General features: G+C 40.2%; 1 protein-coding gene across 1 annotated transcript in view; it reads right to left on the bottom strand.

The window, feature by feature from the left end:
• Positions 1-762: 762 nt before the first annotated feature.
• Positions 763-14,400, bottom strand: part of LOC142097881 (aldehyde oxidase 1-like) — a 104,694-nt gene continuing 91,056 nt past the window's right edge. Inside the window, 5 exon segments of the mRNA XM_075180108.1 lie at positions 763-1,657; positions 2,162-2,329; positions 9,518-9,706; positions 13,104-13,169; positions 14,142-14,256. Of these exon segments, the coding sequence (XP_075036209.1) occupies positions 1,607-1,657; positions 2,162-2,329; positions 9,518-9,706; positions 13,104-13,169; positions 14,142-14,256 (589 nt within the window). The 3' untranslated portion in view covers positions 763-1,606.

Here is a 14,400-nt window from a genome sequence, read left to right as displayed (position 1 = left end):
ACAGTAGGCAGATAGTAACTCAGAAAATAGATATTACAATTTAGAGACAATAACAAGCAAAAATCATATACAAAAATAATCTATGTACTAAGCACTTAATTGGGGGACAATCAATGGATAATTCAGTGTATTCATAAAATAATTGCACTTAATGGAATACGATTCCCTCATAGATTAATTATCTATATCTTAGAGAGATTAAGTATAATTATTATTATAATAATAAAGATTTGATATTTTACTTACCTCTAAGTATCCCAGTGTGCCCCTTTATAAACATAGGGCCTGATTCATTAAGGATCTTAACTTAAGAAACTTCTTATTTAAGTCTCCTGGACAAAACCATGTTACAATGCAAGGGGTGCAAATTAATATTCTGTTTTGCACATAAGTTAAATACTGACCTTTTTTTCATGTAGCAAACAAATGCTTGATAGTTTATTTGTACACTGGCATTTAAAGATGATATTTGTGTGCTAGATTAAAAAAACAGTCAGTATTTAACTTATGTGCACAACAGAATACTAATTTGCACCCCTTGCATTGTAACATGGTTTTGTCCAGGAGACTTAAGAAGTTTCTTAAGTTAAGATCCTTAATGAATCAGGCCCTTAGTCCTTTCTTTTTTTCTTTGTATTTTGGATAATAGATAATACTTTGACAATAACCAAAGTGTGTTTATAAAATAATTAGTAAAGATATAATATGTACTTATATAATGTCCCTAATGGAAAACTCAAAAAACACAACCTAGTCTGGTAGTAACATATAATATCATTTTATTCATTATCATGATGTTATCACTTCAAAGTAATTAAAAACAATTACAATTGGCTTGGGAAAACTCAGCAGTTGATAGTCTGTGGTATTCTATAATGTGGATGTTGTGTTTGTCCAAGGCCTTGTTCATGATGTCTCTAGTTCTTTCCATCTCCTTGCAGTTAGCAGATGACACTTTATTTTGCTAAAAAAAAGTTACAACACACATATAGAAACAAACTCTATTGCTCCCATAGCTCTTATTCTTGTGACACCCGGTAATGGTCATGTTACCTGCTGCCAATTTCACTGGGGGGGGGGGGGGGGGTGGGGTTATTAAGGCAGCTATGACAATCTAGCACCAGTTTCAAAATTACACAAAAGAACATTTAAAGTCATGTTTTAGAGGTACAGTAATTATTTATAAAATTACCTGGTAAATGTCAGAAATACGCCCCATCCATAACAAATTGTGTTATATTTCTCACCTTTCTGATATCTTGGTATAATATATTATAGCTATTCCCAACATCATACATGATTAATCATCAGAATACATACTTAGGGATATATTTACTAAGCAGCAATTGGCTTTGTCTTTAATAAAATTGGCAAATTATGGCATTTTGTCGGAACCGTCACTTAGTAAATATACCCCTTAGTCATAACAAAATTTCGGAAACCAGAAGTAATGCTTTTCCACATCAGAATATGTTCACAGTTCTGTAAGCAATGACCACTATCTCTCATTATGTAAAGTCATTTCATATGTTATTCTTTTATGATGATGCTTTTTCTATATTGAGATTTTACCCTGAGTGTACTTATAAATTCAGATGCATTGATGTTACACATCAATGGACCATGGGATAAAAGACATTAGGTCATCTTTCTGAATCTGAAAAACAAGCAAAAAAATTAAATAAGAGACTGGTTAAGTCCACACAAAGTATTAATATCATGTGGATAAACTGGATAACAAGAGGCTGTCTCTTACACCATAAGAAATTGGTAAAGAGACTAGACATCTTTTTTAGAAAAATCAGACACATATATGTACATTTTTCCTACCTGCATTATATACAGTAATGTTATGATTCCTGTTTAATTCCCTACATAGATCATTTACAAAACACAAGTTTGTATTATAAAGTGTATACATATGCAGTTAGACTTTAGTACCACTTCCATCATTGAGTTGAATGAATGAACATTTTAGCTGTCTACAATATTTTAAAACAGTATGTAAACATATTATATTTTACATTATGGAGAGATAATCTAAGACTCCACTTAATGCTGTTTCCAATGTTATGCCTTATGTGGCAATTGGAATAAAGTAGTTTAATTTCTAATAACATTATGTAAATATAGTAATATCTAGTACAATTAGAGTAATCACCATCTCAGTGAACTTGTCTCCACACGCCAATCGTATCCTCTCTGGGGTTGCAGGGCTGTTCAGTGTAAACATTTTAGAAAAACCCCTCTCATTTCGAGCAGATGACACAGCATCTTTTATTGCAAAATATACAACGGACCCCAAGAAGAGAGCCGGCTCCCCAATGCCCTAGAGAAATGGACAAGAGAGAATTAACTTATTGATGAACCATGAAATGTTCATAGAATGGTAGTTTTAGTAGGCACATGTGATCTTTCCTTCTATATCCCATTGTCCCAACTTCTGTAAATTCCTTATAGGGCCAACCGCTAGCATGTTTAACTCTAAATTACAAATACATTTCCTTTACAAAGCAGGTACAGTTATAATGTGTTGGACTAGGTACACAGGACTCAACCAATAAGAAAAGTTCATTTTGGAGTTGAAAATAATAGGATTTTTATACTTGAGTAAAATATGTTTCTCTTAGTCCACTTAGGAACACCGGGGACATTGGGGTATAGAGTAGGGACAGTGCAAACTGGCACTTTAACACTTCTGTTAAGTCCTAGCTCCTCCCTATCTATACCCCACTTGCTGTCAGTTTATGTTTAACCAAAACCACAGAAAGTGGAGATAGAGAGAAAACAGTAAGAGAGAACAAAACAACATTCTATAAAACAAAGACAACATGTCAAACAGTAGGAGACATCAGAGTGCTAAGGGTGGGCGCCCAGTGTCCCCCAATGGACTAAGAGAAACGGATTTTACGCAAGTATAAAAATCCTATTTTCTCTGTCCTCCTTTGGGAGATACCGGGGACATTCCAAACCAGTATCACGGGAGGGAACAATCAGATGAAATGGCACAACGCACCTTTCTTTCAAAACTTGCATCCTTGGATACAAACACATTACATTGTAAAATCAAGTGAATGTGTGCACAGAAGACACAGCTGCTTACTCCAGGCACCATAGCGTGCCACCCAGGAAGCACTAACAGACCTCGTAGAGTGCGCCCGAAAATAATCTTCAACAGTTCCACTATAAGCCTGACAGATTAAAGCCGTAATCCACCACAAAATAGTCACCATGGAAGCGGGCCAGACTCTCTTGTGTGCATTATAGAGAATCAAAATATCCTCATTCTTTCACACATTCTGAGTCCTACTCACATAAATACGCATGGCTTGGACCACATTGAGAGAACAAATAGAAAATTCGTTCTCTGAAGACCTAGACATAGTCAGGGCAGGAATGATAATGTCCAAATTTAAGTTAAATCTAGACACCACTTTAGGGCGGAAAGTACTACAGACTAGTACAGATATCTTTCATCACACAAGCGCTAACAAGCGGGACTGTTCAGTCTTCCAAGAGATCCGCAAGCTGCAGTGATCAGCAGGTGATGTTAATATGCTGATTTATAATCTGATCGTCTTGAGCAATATTAATTATGAATGAATGAATCATTGGTACAATATTGTGCTATCTCTAACAGTATAAGGAGAGTCAATGAATATACATCTTATTCTCCTTTTTTTACATTATCCGGAACAAAGTCGATACTATTTGGGGATTGGATACACTAACCCATGGCCGGATTAAGGGGGGGGGGGCACAGGGGGCACGTGCCCCGGGCCCTCCTCTCTCTGAGGGCCCCCCGCCGCCGGCTGAGAAAAGAGAAGTCGGCGATCTAAAATGTACAGCAGCCGCGGTGCTACTGTACACCTGGACTGCTAACAATGATCTGGTCCGTCTGGAGGGGAATCTTAGGTGAGTCCAAAAAAAGTGATAGCACCTTTGTCTTGGACCTCTTCTGCTTGAATAGCAATCATAACTGTTCTGTGTATGACTTGGAAAAAAGCTAAGTGTACAAAATGTCAATATAATATTCTTGAAATATAACTGAATAATATATTAACTGAGAGTGAGAAACCGAGAGGAAGAGAGGACAAGGTGGGAGAGAGTATGAGGCTGAGACAGTGTGGCAGAGAAAGGAACAGTGAGAGAGAGAGAAGGACAATGGGAGAAAGAGAGAGAACTAGAGAGAGGTGGAAAGGGAGAGAGGCAGAGTGGTGAGAGAGAGAAAAAATAATAATATTAATTTAATGGTACAGTTTCCATGAGGACTAATTATTTAATGATGGATGCCATCATATATATTTATTTTACTGGTGTTGGTGAAATATTTAATTAAATGCTGTGCTGGTTTCGTTACTATTAATTTATTATTCAATTTGGGTCTAAGTTTGGGGAGAAGGAGGGCTAACTTATTAAATGTGAATATGAAATATTAATTGTCAGCAATGGTTGTGTAAAATGGGTTTATTTGTTACATGTGAATACTATTAATTTATTGCTGGTCTGTTTTTTTTGGGGAGGGAAATAGTTTTTTTTATTAAATGTGTATGCCAGTGGTTCCCAAACTTTTGCAGTTCGCGGCACCCTTAGAGTTTCCATAATTTTTTTAAGGCACCCCTCCAAAATAATTACTGAGCAGTCCTGTTTTAGAAGTAGTTGGGTCAAAAAAATGTAATAGGTATTTAGGTCAGGACAGAAATACTTATTTAGTTGTATGCAAAAATGCCCCCTCAGCATCCAGACACTCTGCCCCCTCTGCATCCAGACACTCTGCCCCCACTGCATCCAGACACTCTGCCCTTTCTCACGCTGCCCCCTCTGCCCTGTCTCACGCTGTCCCCCCTCCTCTGCCCTCTGTCACGCTGTCCTCCTCCTCTGCCCTCTGTCACGCTGTCTCCCTCCTGTCACGCTGTCCCCCTCCACTGCCCCTCTCACGCTGTCCTCCTCCTCTGCCCTCTGTCACGCTGTCCCAGCTCCTCTGCCACGCTGTCCCCTTCCTCTGCCCTCTGTCACGCTGTCCCAGCTCCTCTGCCCTCTGTCACGCTGTCCCCCTCCTCTGCCCTCTTGTCACGCTGTCTCCCTCCTGTCACGCTGTCCCCCTCCACTGCCCCTCTCTCACTTTGCCCCCTCTGCCGCGCGCCAGCCATAAAACAAACAAACAACACAAACACTTACCAATCCGCGCGGCGCCGGGACCCAGAATCCTCCTCTCTCATGCAGCTGTCACTGATATGACAGCTGAGTGAGAGAGGAGGATGCTGGGTCCCGGCGCCACGCGGATTGGTAAGTGTTTGTGTTGTTTGTTTGTTTTTATGGCTGGCCCGCGGCACCCCTGGGAGCCACGGCACACAGTTTGGGAACCGCCGGTGTATGCTATTAATTCAATGTCAGGGCTAGTTGGGAGAAACAGTTCTATTATTAAATTTGTATACTATTAATTTTATTTAATTTTATATTCAGGTCTATTTGCAGGGAGAGAGTCCTACTTATTAAATGTGGGTGCTATTGATTTAATGCCAGTGCTGTTTTAGATTTTCACGAACATTCCAGGATCTACACAAGCAACAGCTGAGTTTAAGACACCAGCAGCCACAGGTGGTGACAGTGACAAGATCAGGTAGGAGAGAGCAGGACAGTCTGCCATCTGTCCTGAATCTGGTGGGGCAGTCCCAAATTTGGGTGACTGTCTTGCTTAGTCAGGATTTGGTCCAACTACAAGGACAGTTGGGAGGTATGTCCCGCTTCACACTGTACTACTGGTGAAGGCAGAGCTGTGTGCATCTAACAATAGTGCGCACAGTATTGTCTGTGTATTTGTCTAAAATTATAGCCATAGTGCACCTTAGGGGCCCCCCTGTCTAAAGTGCCCCGGGCCCCCCAGAGCCTTAATCCAGCTCTGCACTAAGTGACTGTGTTTCGATATAGGAGATCCAAGAGGATAGATCTCTTTTATGCGCAAATGTGACCACTGTTGATTTCAATATATTCACTTGATCGGTCATATACCATTGCAGACATTTGATCTTCAATTAGTAAGCTATACTGTTCTCTTTAGAGATTATATGCAATTTGAATACCTAATTTTATACACAGCCTAATTGAATTATATTTTATGAATTTATGTGTGTTGAATAAATCTTTTAATAATGTTTATCTAGCGCCCACTATTTGTTTATATACTTTAGGGAGGAATGAAGGCTTGGACCGAAGAACTGTCCTATCCTCATGAAAAAAAAGAAGAGGAGACTAACAAGATAAAGCTGCAAGCGCCGAAACTATTTTTGCCATAGAGATGGCCAAAAGGAAGACGGTCTTCCAGGGTTCAAAAGCTGGATGCTGTAAAGCATTCAACACCAAAGTTAAATCCCATGGTGCTAATGAAGGAACATATGGAGGTTGCACATGGAGCACCCCTTGAATGAAAGTTTACACATCAGGCACCACAGCGAGTCTTCTTTGAAAGAAGACCGAAAGAGCCGACACCTGACCCTTTAGAGAACTAAGGCACAAACCCGCGTCCAGCCCATCCTGAAAGATGATAAGCAAACTGGAAAAATCTAAAAGAAGTAGGATACCCCTTCTTTTCACACAAAGCAATATAGGTCCTCCAGATTCGTTGATAAATTTTAGCTGTATTCGGATTACGAGCCTGAAGCATGGTTTGCACCACTCGCTTGGAAAAACCCTTAACTCGTAGGGTCATGGTTTCAACAGCCACGCCATTAGAGCCAGACGTTCCAAACCTAGATGACAAAAGGGTCATTGAGATAACAGGTCTGGGCATAGCGGCAAACGCCACAACCGACCTCCCGCCACGGAGAGCACGTTGGTGTAGCGGGCCCTGCCAGGCAATCCGGCGCCACTAAAATTACTGGAACACCCTTTATCTTTACCTTTCTTAAGACCTGTGGAAGCATGGCTATCTGTGGGAAAAGGTCTACTAAGCAGTACTGCCAAGGAGCAGACATGGTGTCTACTGAGACAGCCAGAGGATCTCTTGCCCGGAAGTAGAAGAGGTGGATCTTGTGGTTCAACTGAGATACCGCCATGTCAAAGTCCGGCTGACCCCACTTGTCCACCAACTGGCAAAACACCTCTGGATGAAGAGACCACTCGCCCAGATGCAAAGTCTGACTGCTTAAGATTTGTCATCCCAATTTTGTATCTCCAGAATAAAGATGACCATGACCACCGAAATGTGAGCTTCGGCCCACTGAAAAACCTTGTGCGTCTCTTGCATGGCTAAGGGATTCTTGGTGCCGCCCTGATGATGCCACCGTCATGGCATTGTCCAACTGAATCTTCACCGCCCTTCCCTGTAGCAAATGTTGCATGCTTACTAGAGCATGGAACACTGCCCACAGTTCCAAGATATTGATTGGAAGCTTGGATTCCTTCATAGTCCAAAGACTCTGAAAGCGAGCATGAAATCAGAAAGCACCCCAACCCCAAAGGCTGGCATCCGTTGTGATCATGGTCCAATCCCTGATCGAGAATGGATGACCCCTGAAAAGATTTTGTTTCTGAAACCACCAAAGAATCCACTGATGCACATGGGGAGATAGGCGGAATACCTGTCTTGACAGATTCAGAACAGATTTGTTCCATTTGGAACTTCTGTTGAATGGAAAATTGAGCAAACTGGACTGCATCAAAAGTCAATACCATCTTGCACAGAACTCTCATGCCGAAATGCTCAGAGCTCTGTTTTGCCACCAACAGAGATCTCACCATCTTCTGCAATGCCAGAATCTTGTCCAGAGGTAAGAACACCTGTTGTTGTCGCATGTCGAATAAAAGTCCCAAAAAAGATCATCTGCTGGGATGTGATCAAATTGGAATTTTTGAAGTTGAGAATCCCAACTGTGGGATTCTAGAGTCTGGATCACTACTTGGATACTAAAAGAGCCTGAAATTGGAAGATCTCTGACCGAACCACAAACCTGAGGAGGGCCCTCCCAGATGGGAACATGCAGATAGGCATCCTTGATGTCCAGAACTCCCCCTGTTCCATGCCATGAATCACCTACCACAAAGACTATCTTGAACCTGGGCACCCTGACCTTTTCGTGAATCCCACATTGGAATAACCACTACAGAAGAAATCAGGGATTTGGATAGCATTTTGCAGAGCCAGTCGCTTTCCTGGACATGCGGGAAGCCCTATGGTAAAGAACCATCTGGGAGGATGGCCAAGCAGATCGATTTTGTGCCCCCGGTCCATAACTCCTTGCCGTTAAGGATAAAGTGAAATAGAGGAAAAACACTTCCCCCCAGGGCATAGCACTGAATTGGCAGGCAGCCTGCATGACAGCCCCCAATCTAGTGCCTAGCAGGGCTCACTATTTCAGTGACACTAGCCTGACCCAATTCCTTAAGCACAGTTTTTTTTCTCTAATAAAAGGCAGCCTAACTTAGGTGATGCACTGCGTTTTAATACCCCACCCTTCTCCCAGCTCTGTGCTACGGGAAGGGGGCACTTATCTGCTGCCATACCTTCTCACGCAGTGGCTGCAGCTGTCTGGCTATCAGCAATGGAGAACGGGCACAGCCTTTGGCGACTGTACCCGGCTCTTAGAAGGGCACTTAAACGTTGGGAGAGAAGGACTGGCAGTGGAGGCACCTCCACAGTACCTCATATCCCCCCTCCAGAAAGCGCACAGTCGTCTGAGCTGTACACTGCAGAATCCCTGCATGTGCACTTGTCATTCCCCGGCTTCCGGCAAAACTAACAGCTGCAGAAATACACGGTCCCAGTGTGTGAACGTGGGGTAAGGGTTGGGGGGTGCCGTTCCACTTAACCGCCAATGTGGCCCCTACACAGCAGTAGCCAGAAAGGATGAAGGGGAGCGTTGACTGAAAGCCGCGTACACAGCTCAGTGAGCCGCTGGCTGTCAGAGAAAAGGGGCAAAATCCTCTGATCGTAAAATAAATTAAAATAAAAGTAAATTAACAGAATTAGGCTGCTACTCAGTCCAAATACAGCACGTTCGCCGGACACTTAAAATAAACTGATGCAACAGGAAATGGGGTATAGGGAGGGAGGAGCTAGGGCTTCCTTAACAGAAATTTTAAAGTGCCAGTTCGCCCTGTCCCTGCTCTATACCCCAATGTCCCTGATGTCCCCCAAAGGAGGATAAAGAAAATATATTTTATGTATTTTTATATAATAATATACAGTACTACAATATGGACATAATTGGTGTATGGTTTTGTGATGTTAGATGAAAATATTTATTTTTTCATGCTTCTCCTCTATGAAGCTGCAGGGGTACACTTAGACTTGGGGCCCACAGAAGAATCCCCCAACATCTTTAATGGTAAGTCCGAGCCTACTGCTGTATTGTATAAAACTGTATGCCCTCTACATATAATGTAAAATATGGTCCTTATTTTTATTAGATAAATGAGGTATTCTAATAACTGACCATGTGCTAATTATTTGATTTTTATTTTTGGGCTTCCAGAATCTAATCAAGGCACCGTAAAAATATTGATGAAATATATGTTTTACCTTGGAGGAGTAGATAGCATAAGGGTTTTGAGACGAAGTCAGCAGTGACACATAAAACTCTTTAGGAATATCATAAACAGAAGGGATCTTGTACTCTCCAGGTCCCCGTGTTAGCAGAACTCCCTCAGGAGAGTATTTTAGCTCCTCTAATGTATAAAGCCCGATTCCTTGGACAAAAGCGCCTTCAATCTGAAAATTAACATAGAAAATGTAATATGTAATCATCGCCTGTAAAACAATTTACCTTTACTAGTTATTTCCTAATTAATTTCATCCAAAACGCTTACCTGTTTTATTTACAGATCCCACTGTCATTGTAATCTTAAATGTTAACAATGCTAAATCCTTTATATTTTACAATTTGAAGAAACCTGGATTAAAAGTTACTTATCAGGATAATAGGAGCCTGGACATGTCCACCTTAAAAATGACAACACTACCAGTGTTTGCAGAATTATGTCATTGCACCCTTTAGGACTCATTTACATTGATGTCATTAATAGTCTTTTCATGGGGTGAAATCACAATGTGCTGATTGCATGTAAACAGCAAAGAATAAGCTTGCTGACTTTGGTATCAACGCTTACTTCACAAAGCACGTTTCATGTTTATACATTACACATGTGCTGATAGGTGACTTTCCTGGGGCGATGATGGCTATACTTTCACAAAGTGCTGACCTTGAAGACCTTATGGAATAGAGTATGTTGATGGAAGAGCTCACTGCTAAACCTTCTTTGTCGGCCTTTTGGTTAACAAATACGTACTATGCTCTTTTGCATTTTTTCTCTTTTAACTCACTTCACTTTTCTCTTAATGAACACAAATAATTGTTTAATGATGTTTCCAAGAGGTCAATTCAATTTTCAAGGAATGAGAATGATTCAATGAAAAAGCAATATTTGTACTTTGGGTAATTTAATTCATATATACATTGTTTTAAACTTTTTATTTTCAACAGCAGGCCACAAAAAATGTTAAATACAGAAAAAGGTAAGGTAGACATAACATTCACTATAAAAACTGAAACGGAAACAGAAAGGATCCAAATCACTATAGAAAGCCTTTGAATATGTGATACTATAAAACGGGAACATGGGATGACCTTAGCTAGGGAGACCAGGTAGTATAAATAACAAGTGACATAAAAGGTTTTAATTGGGTGTTGGTAGGTTCAGGGAAGAACAAAGGGAGGGGGAAGTGACGTTTCAAACCCAGGATGGTGCATACCCAGGAGGGGAGCAAGTGAACGGGAGGGTTTAGGGATGGAAAGGAGAAGAGAAGTGGTACTAAACATAGCAACGTTGTGATAGCAATTATGGTGGAGTTCAAAAGAGTAACAGGAACAACTGGGTGTTGGGGCCCAGTAACAAGAGAATCGACAGGGAAATATAGGATTTAGAAAGTGCCTGGTGGGTTGCTATTATTCTATAAATACTAGGGATCTCACACTTTATGATAAGTAGCAACAGTATCATGGAGGAGGCTTGTGATATATTCCATAGAGGCAGTGTGGTAAATTCTGTTGATGTTTAGCTGCATTACAGATATGGCGAATCAATTTACCAGGAGGTTTGGCCATAGATTGGACTGGTTGGCAAAGGAAAAATGGGCAGTGGATCTTTAGGTATCAGTAATCTGAGTGATCAAGGCTAAAATATCATCCCAGTATGGAGATATGAGAGGGCAATTCCACCAGACATGTAGAAAACTACCTCTTTGCCCGCAGTTAAGCCAGCAGAGGTCGGACCTGTGAGGGTTGATGGTACCATGTGCAGTAAATTTTATACGTATTATCCTGTACAGCTGCATTAATAGAGGGTTTTACAACACGTTGGTGAAGGAGTGACCATCCTTCCCCATAAAGCGTTATGCCAAGGTTACTGTTGTGAGGGAAAAGTAACATACTGGCCTTTTTTGTTTTTACTAATAAGTATAAACAGCTGTGAAAATGTCAATTCATTTTCCAAAATTAAAGTTATTATGCGTAATCCCGTATGCATTGGTGATAAATTCTCTCAAAGCAATCTGCACCCCAGAAAGTGGTGGAAAGTTTTACACATCAATAACACTCCATTACTTATGTAGAACATGTAAACTGCACCAGCTATTATTTTTTCTATATTTTAATATGTATAAGGACAAAGTAGAGAAATGATCATTGTTTAGTGGTATTCTCTATTTATCATCATAATGACCATTGCACTGAAAAGTTTCATTTTTTTTATTGCTGCTTATTACGTTAATTTACAAAACTTTTATCTCTGTGACAACTGAGTGAAAGTGCCTGAAGAGAGAAAAATAAATCTTATTGCTCCTCGAAAGTTTTCACTGTGGCAGCTGAGAATCACTCAGCTGCCACGACGATGACATAAAGGTAAATTGCCACAATAAGCTGTGATGAAAAACAACACTTATCTGCAATAATCATTTTGATGATAATAGCTCCCAATCATCTGTTATGTGTGCAGCTAAATAATTGTTAAACGAAATCTCACAAAAATATTGTAATCTGATGTGTTGAGTGAAATTTGTGTTAACCCAAACTCCAAATATTGCAATTCCTGTACTAAATATATGTGTTTTTCTTGGACACTTTTGGACTGCACCTTAATTCCCACCACTGAACTATGGAAAACATAGCCATTCTCGTCTGAATGTTTTGCATGTTAACTTGAAATTGTTTCTAATTTATATTTAAAATGCTAAAGTCGTGCTACATGTTGAGCATGAATGCATGAATTTGTAGTAAGACATACAGCTCAGACATAAAACATAATAATAATAACTTGCAAGGAAAGTGCGCAAATAATCGCCAAAACCATATGCAGTATATTTAGATTCTAGTTAAAAAATAGGTGAAAATCAGTAGTAAACTTATGTCTGGTGTACTGATGCGTCCAGAGCAAAGATACAGCAGTCATCATCTTCGTCTTTCCCAGACCAAGTTGTTTGAATGTGCTAGGCAAGAAGATGATCACTATGGCTGCCATATATTATGCATACTTACCAACTTTGTAGTCTTGTAGTCTTGCCCTCCGGGAGATCCCGGAAGGGGGAAACTGAAGTGGGATGGTGAAAGGGGGCGGGGTGTGACGAATCACATCATTTTGGTCCTGCCCACATAATGAAATGACACAGAAGCGACATTTTGTCGGTGGGGCAGGGCCAAAGGGATACTATTCACCACAAACTGAGTCATTGAGGCTCCCATCCTGCCCACTTCAACAGGAATGCGGGAGAATTGCCTGTTCTTCCTGGAGACCTACCCGGAATTCAGGTGTCTCTTGGACATTCTGGGAGAGTGGACTAGTATGATATTATGTTAAAATAAAAATGTGTTCCCTCCAAAAAAAAAGTTAAACCAGAATCAAACAGACTGAGCTGGCTCCCACTAAAACATTCAGCATGCATTCCCCCTGCTAAAGTGGGAACCAGTGTCAGGCTAGATAGACTATGCTATTCATGCTATAACAGGGCCTTTGAGATTTGATAAGCATAAAGATACAGACATAGGTCATCTACAAACATTTTTTGTTATTAGTTCATAGCAAAATAGTTCAATATTACATTTAAAATACGGTACCTGCCCCACATCAATAGCTGGATTAATGCTGCAACCAATATCCATGACAATGTCTGTTCTGATATTCTGTCCAGGAAGAAATAATCAGAAATAAATATAATTCACATGCTAAGATGAATCATTTTGTATTTGCACCTATAATAAAGCTGTTGCTTAGTTCTATTTATTTCACTATACTTTCATGTACCTCGTATTTCTAAAAAAAATGTTGATACAATGTTAGGTGATAGATAGATGTGAGGGCAAAGCACTTTTGAAAGGTCCTTTAGTTCCTTCAAAGCTTGCAATGATTTCCTTTATAGCCAGCTATTAAATGTACAGTATTTTATTCACCATCTCTTAGATTGTGTTTTTTTCCTTTCAAAAGTGCTTTACCCTCATAAATGCATACCTTCCAACTGTCCCATTTTTGGCGGGACTTCTCGAAAATTGACGGCATTTTGACAAATATGCCTTGTTGTGTGCAGGGTTTGTGTGAAATTGGGGTCGGGCTTATTTTGACCTGCTTTCGGGATTGTAAATATTGGAAGGTATGCTAAGGTCTTATACTGTAAGTGTAAACTGCTCATTATCTGAAATATCAAGTATTTTTCACCTGTTGCACACCTCACTTCTACTCTCACAAAGCCTGTGCTGCTTTACCTAAGCTCCTTTTATTTTCCCCTAATTACACCTTTCTGAATCTGGTACTGGTAAAAATAAACTAAAGGCAACCCTGTGATAACTGTAAACTGTGGTCTTGGTTTTGAGGATGTACAATAAATACAGGACTCAACAAGATAGAGGAATGAACCGAGGTTCATATAGTGGGACAGTCCATCTCTGTGTAAATGCTGAGCGCTTACAATGGTTGTACATGCACAGTTGTAAAAAAAAGCCGAGGTTCATATAGTGGGACAGTCCATCTCTGTGTGAATGCTGAGCGCTTACAATGGTTGTACATGCACAGTTGTAAAAAAAAGCCAGGGCCATCCCAGACATTATCGAATGCAATATATGTGTTCATTACTATGTGTGTAAAAGTGTTAAATTACTTACCATATAATCCCCAGTTAGACAATCTACTTCAACCTCTGAACAGGCTGCACCATAGACACAATACTGGAATGGGTGTCCTTCTCCTTTCTCCCAGTCCATATACGTTTCATAACCTCTGAAGGTACCAAGAATAGTTCATTTACACACGAGTGAGACCTTACAGAGTGTGTGTGTTAAAATTAATAACATTACTATTATGGTGTCAGAATAATCATATGTTGTGTGTTATTTATCTTGCAATATTATTAATGTGACCTAC

Source organism: Mixophyes fleayi, chromosome 7, assembly GCF_038048845.1.
Source record: "Mixophyes fleayi isolate aMixFle1 chromosome 7, aMixFle1.hap1, whole genome shotgun sequence".
NCBI classification, from domain to species: domain Eukaryota; kingdom Metazoa; phylum Chordata; class Amphibia; order Anura; family Limnodynastidae; genus Mixophyes; species Mixophyes fleayi.
Note: the sequence above shows the minus strand (reverse complement) of the source record. Positions and strands in the feature narration are given on the sequence as shown.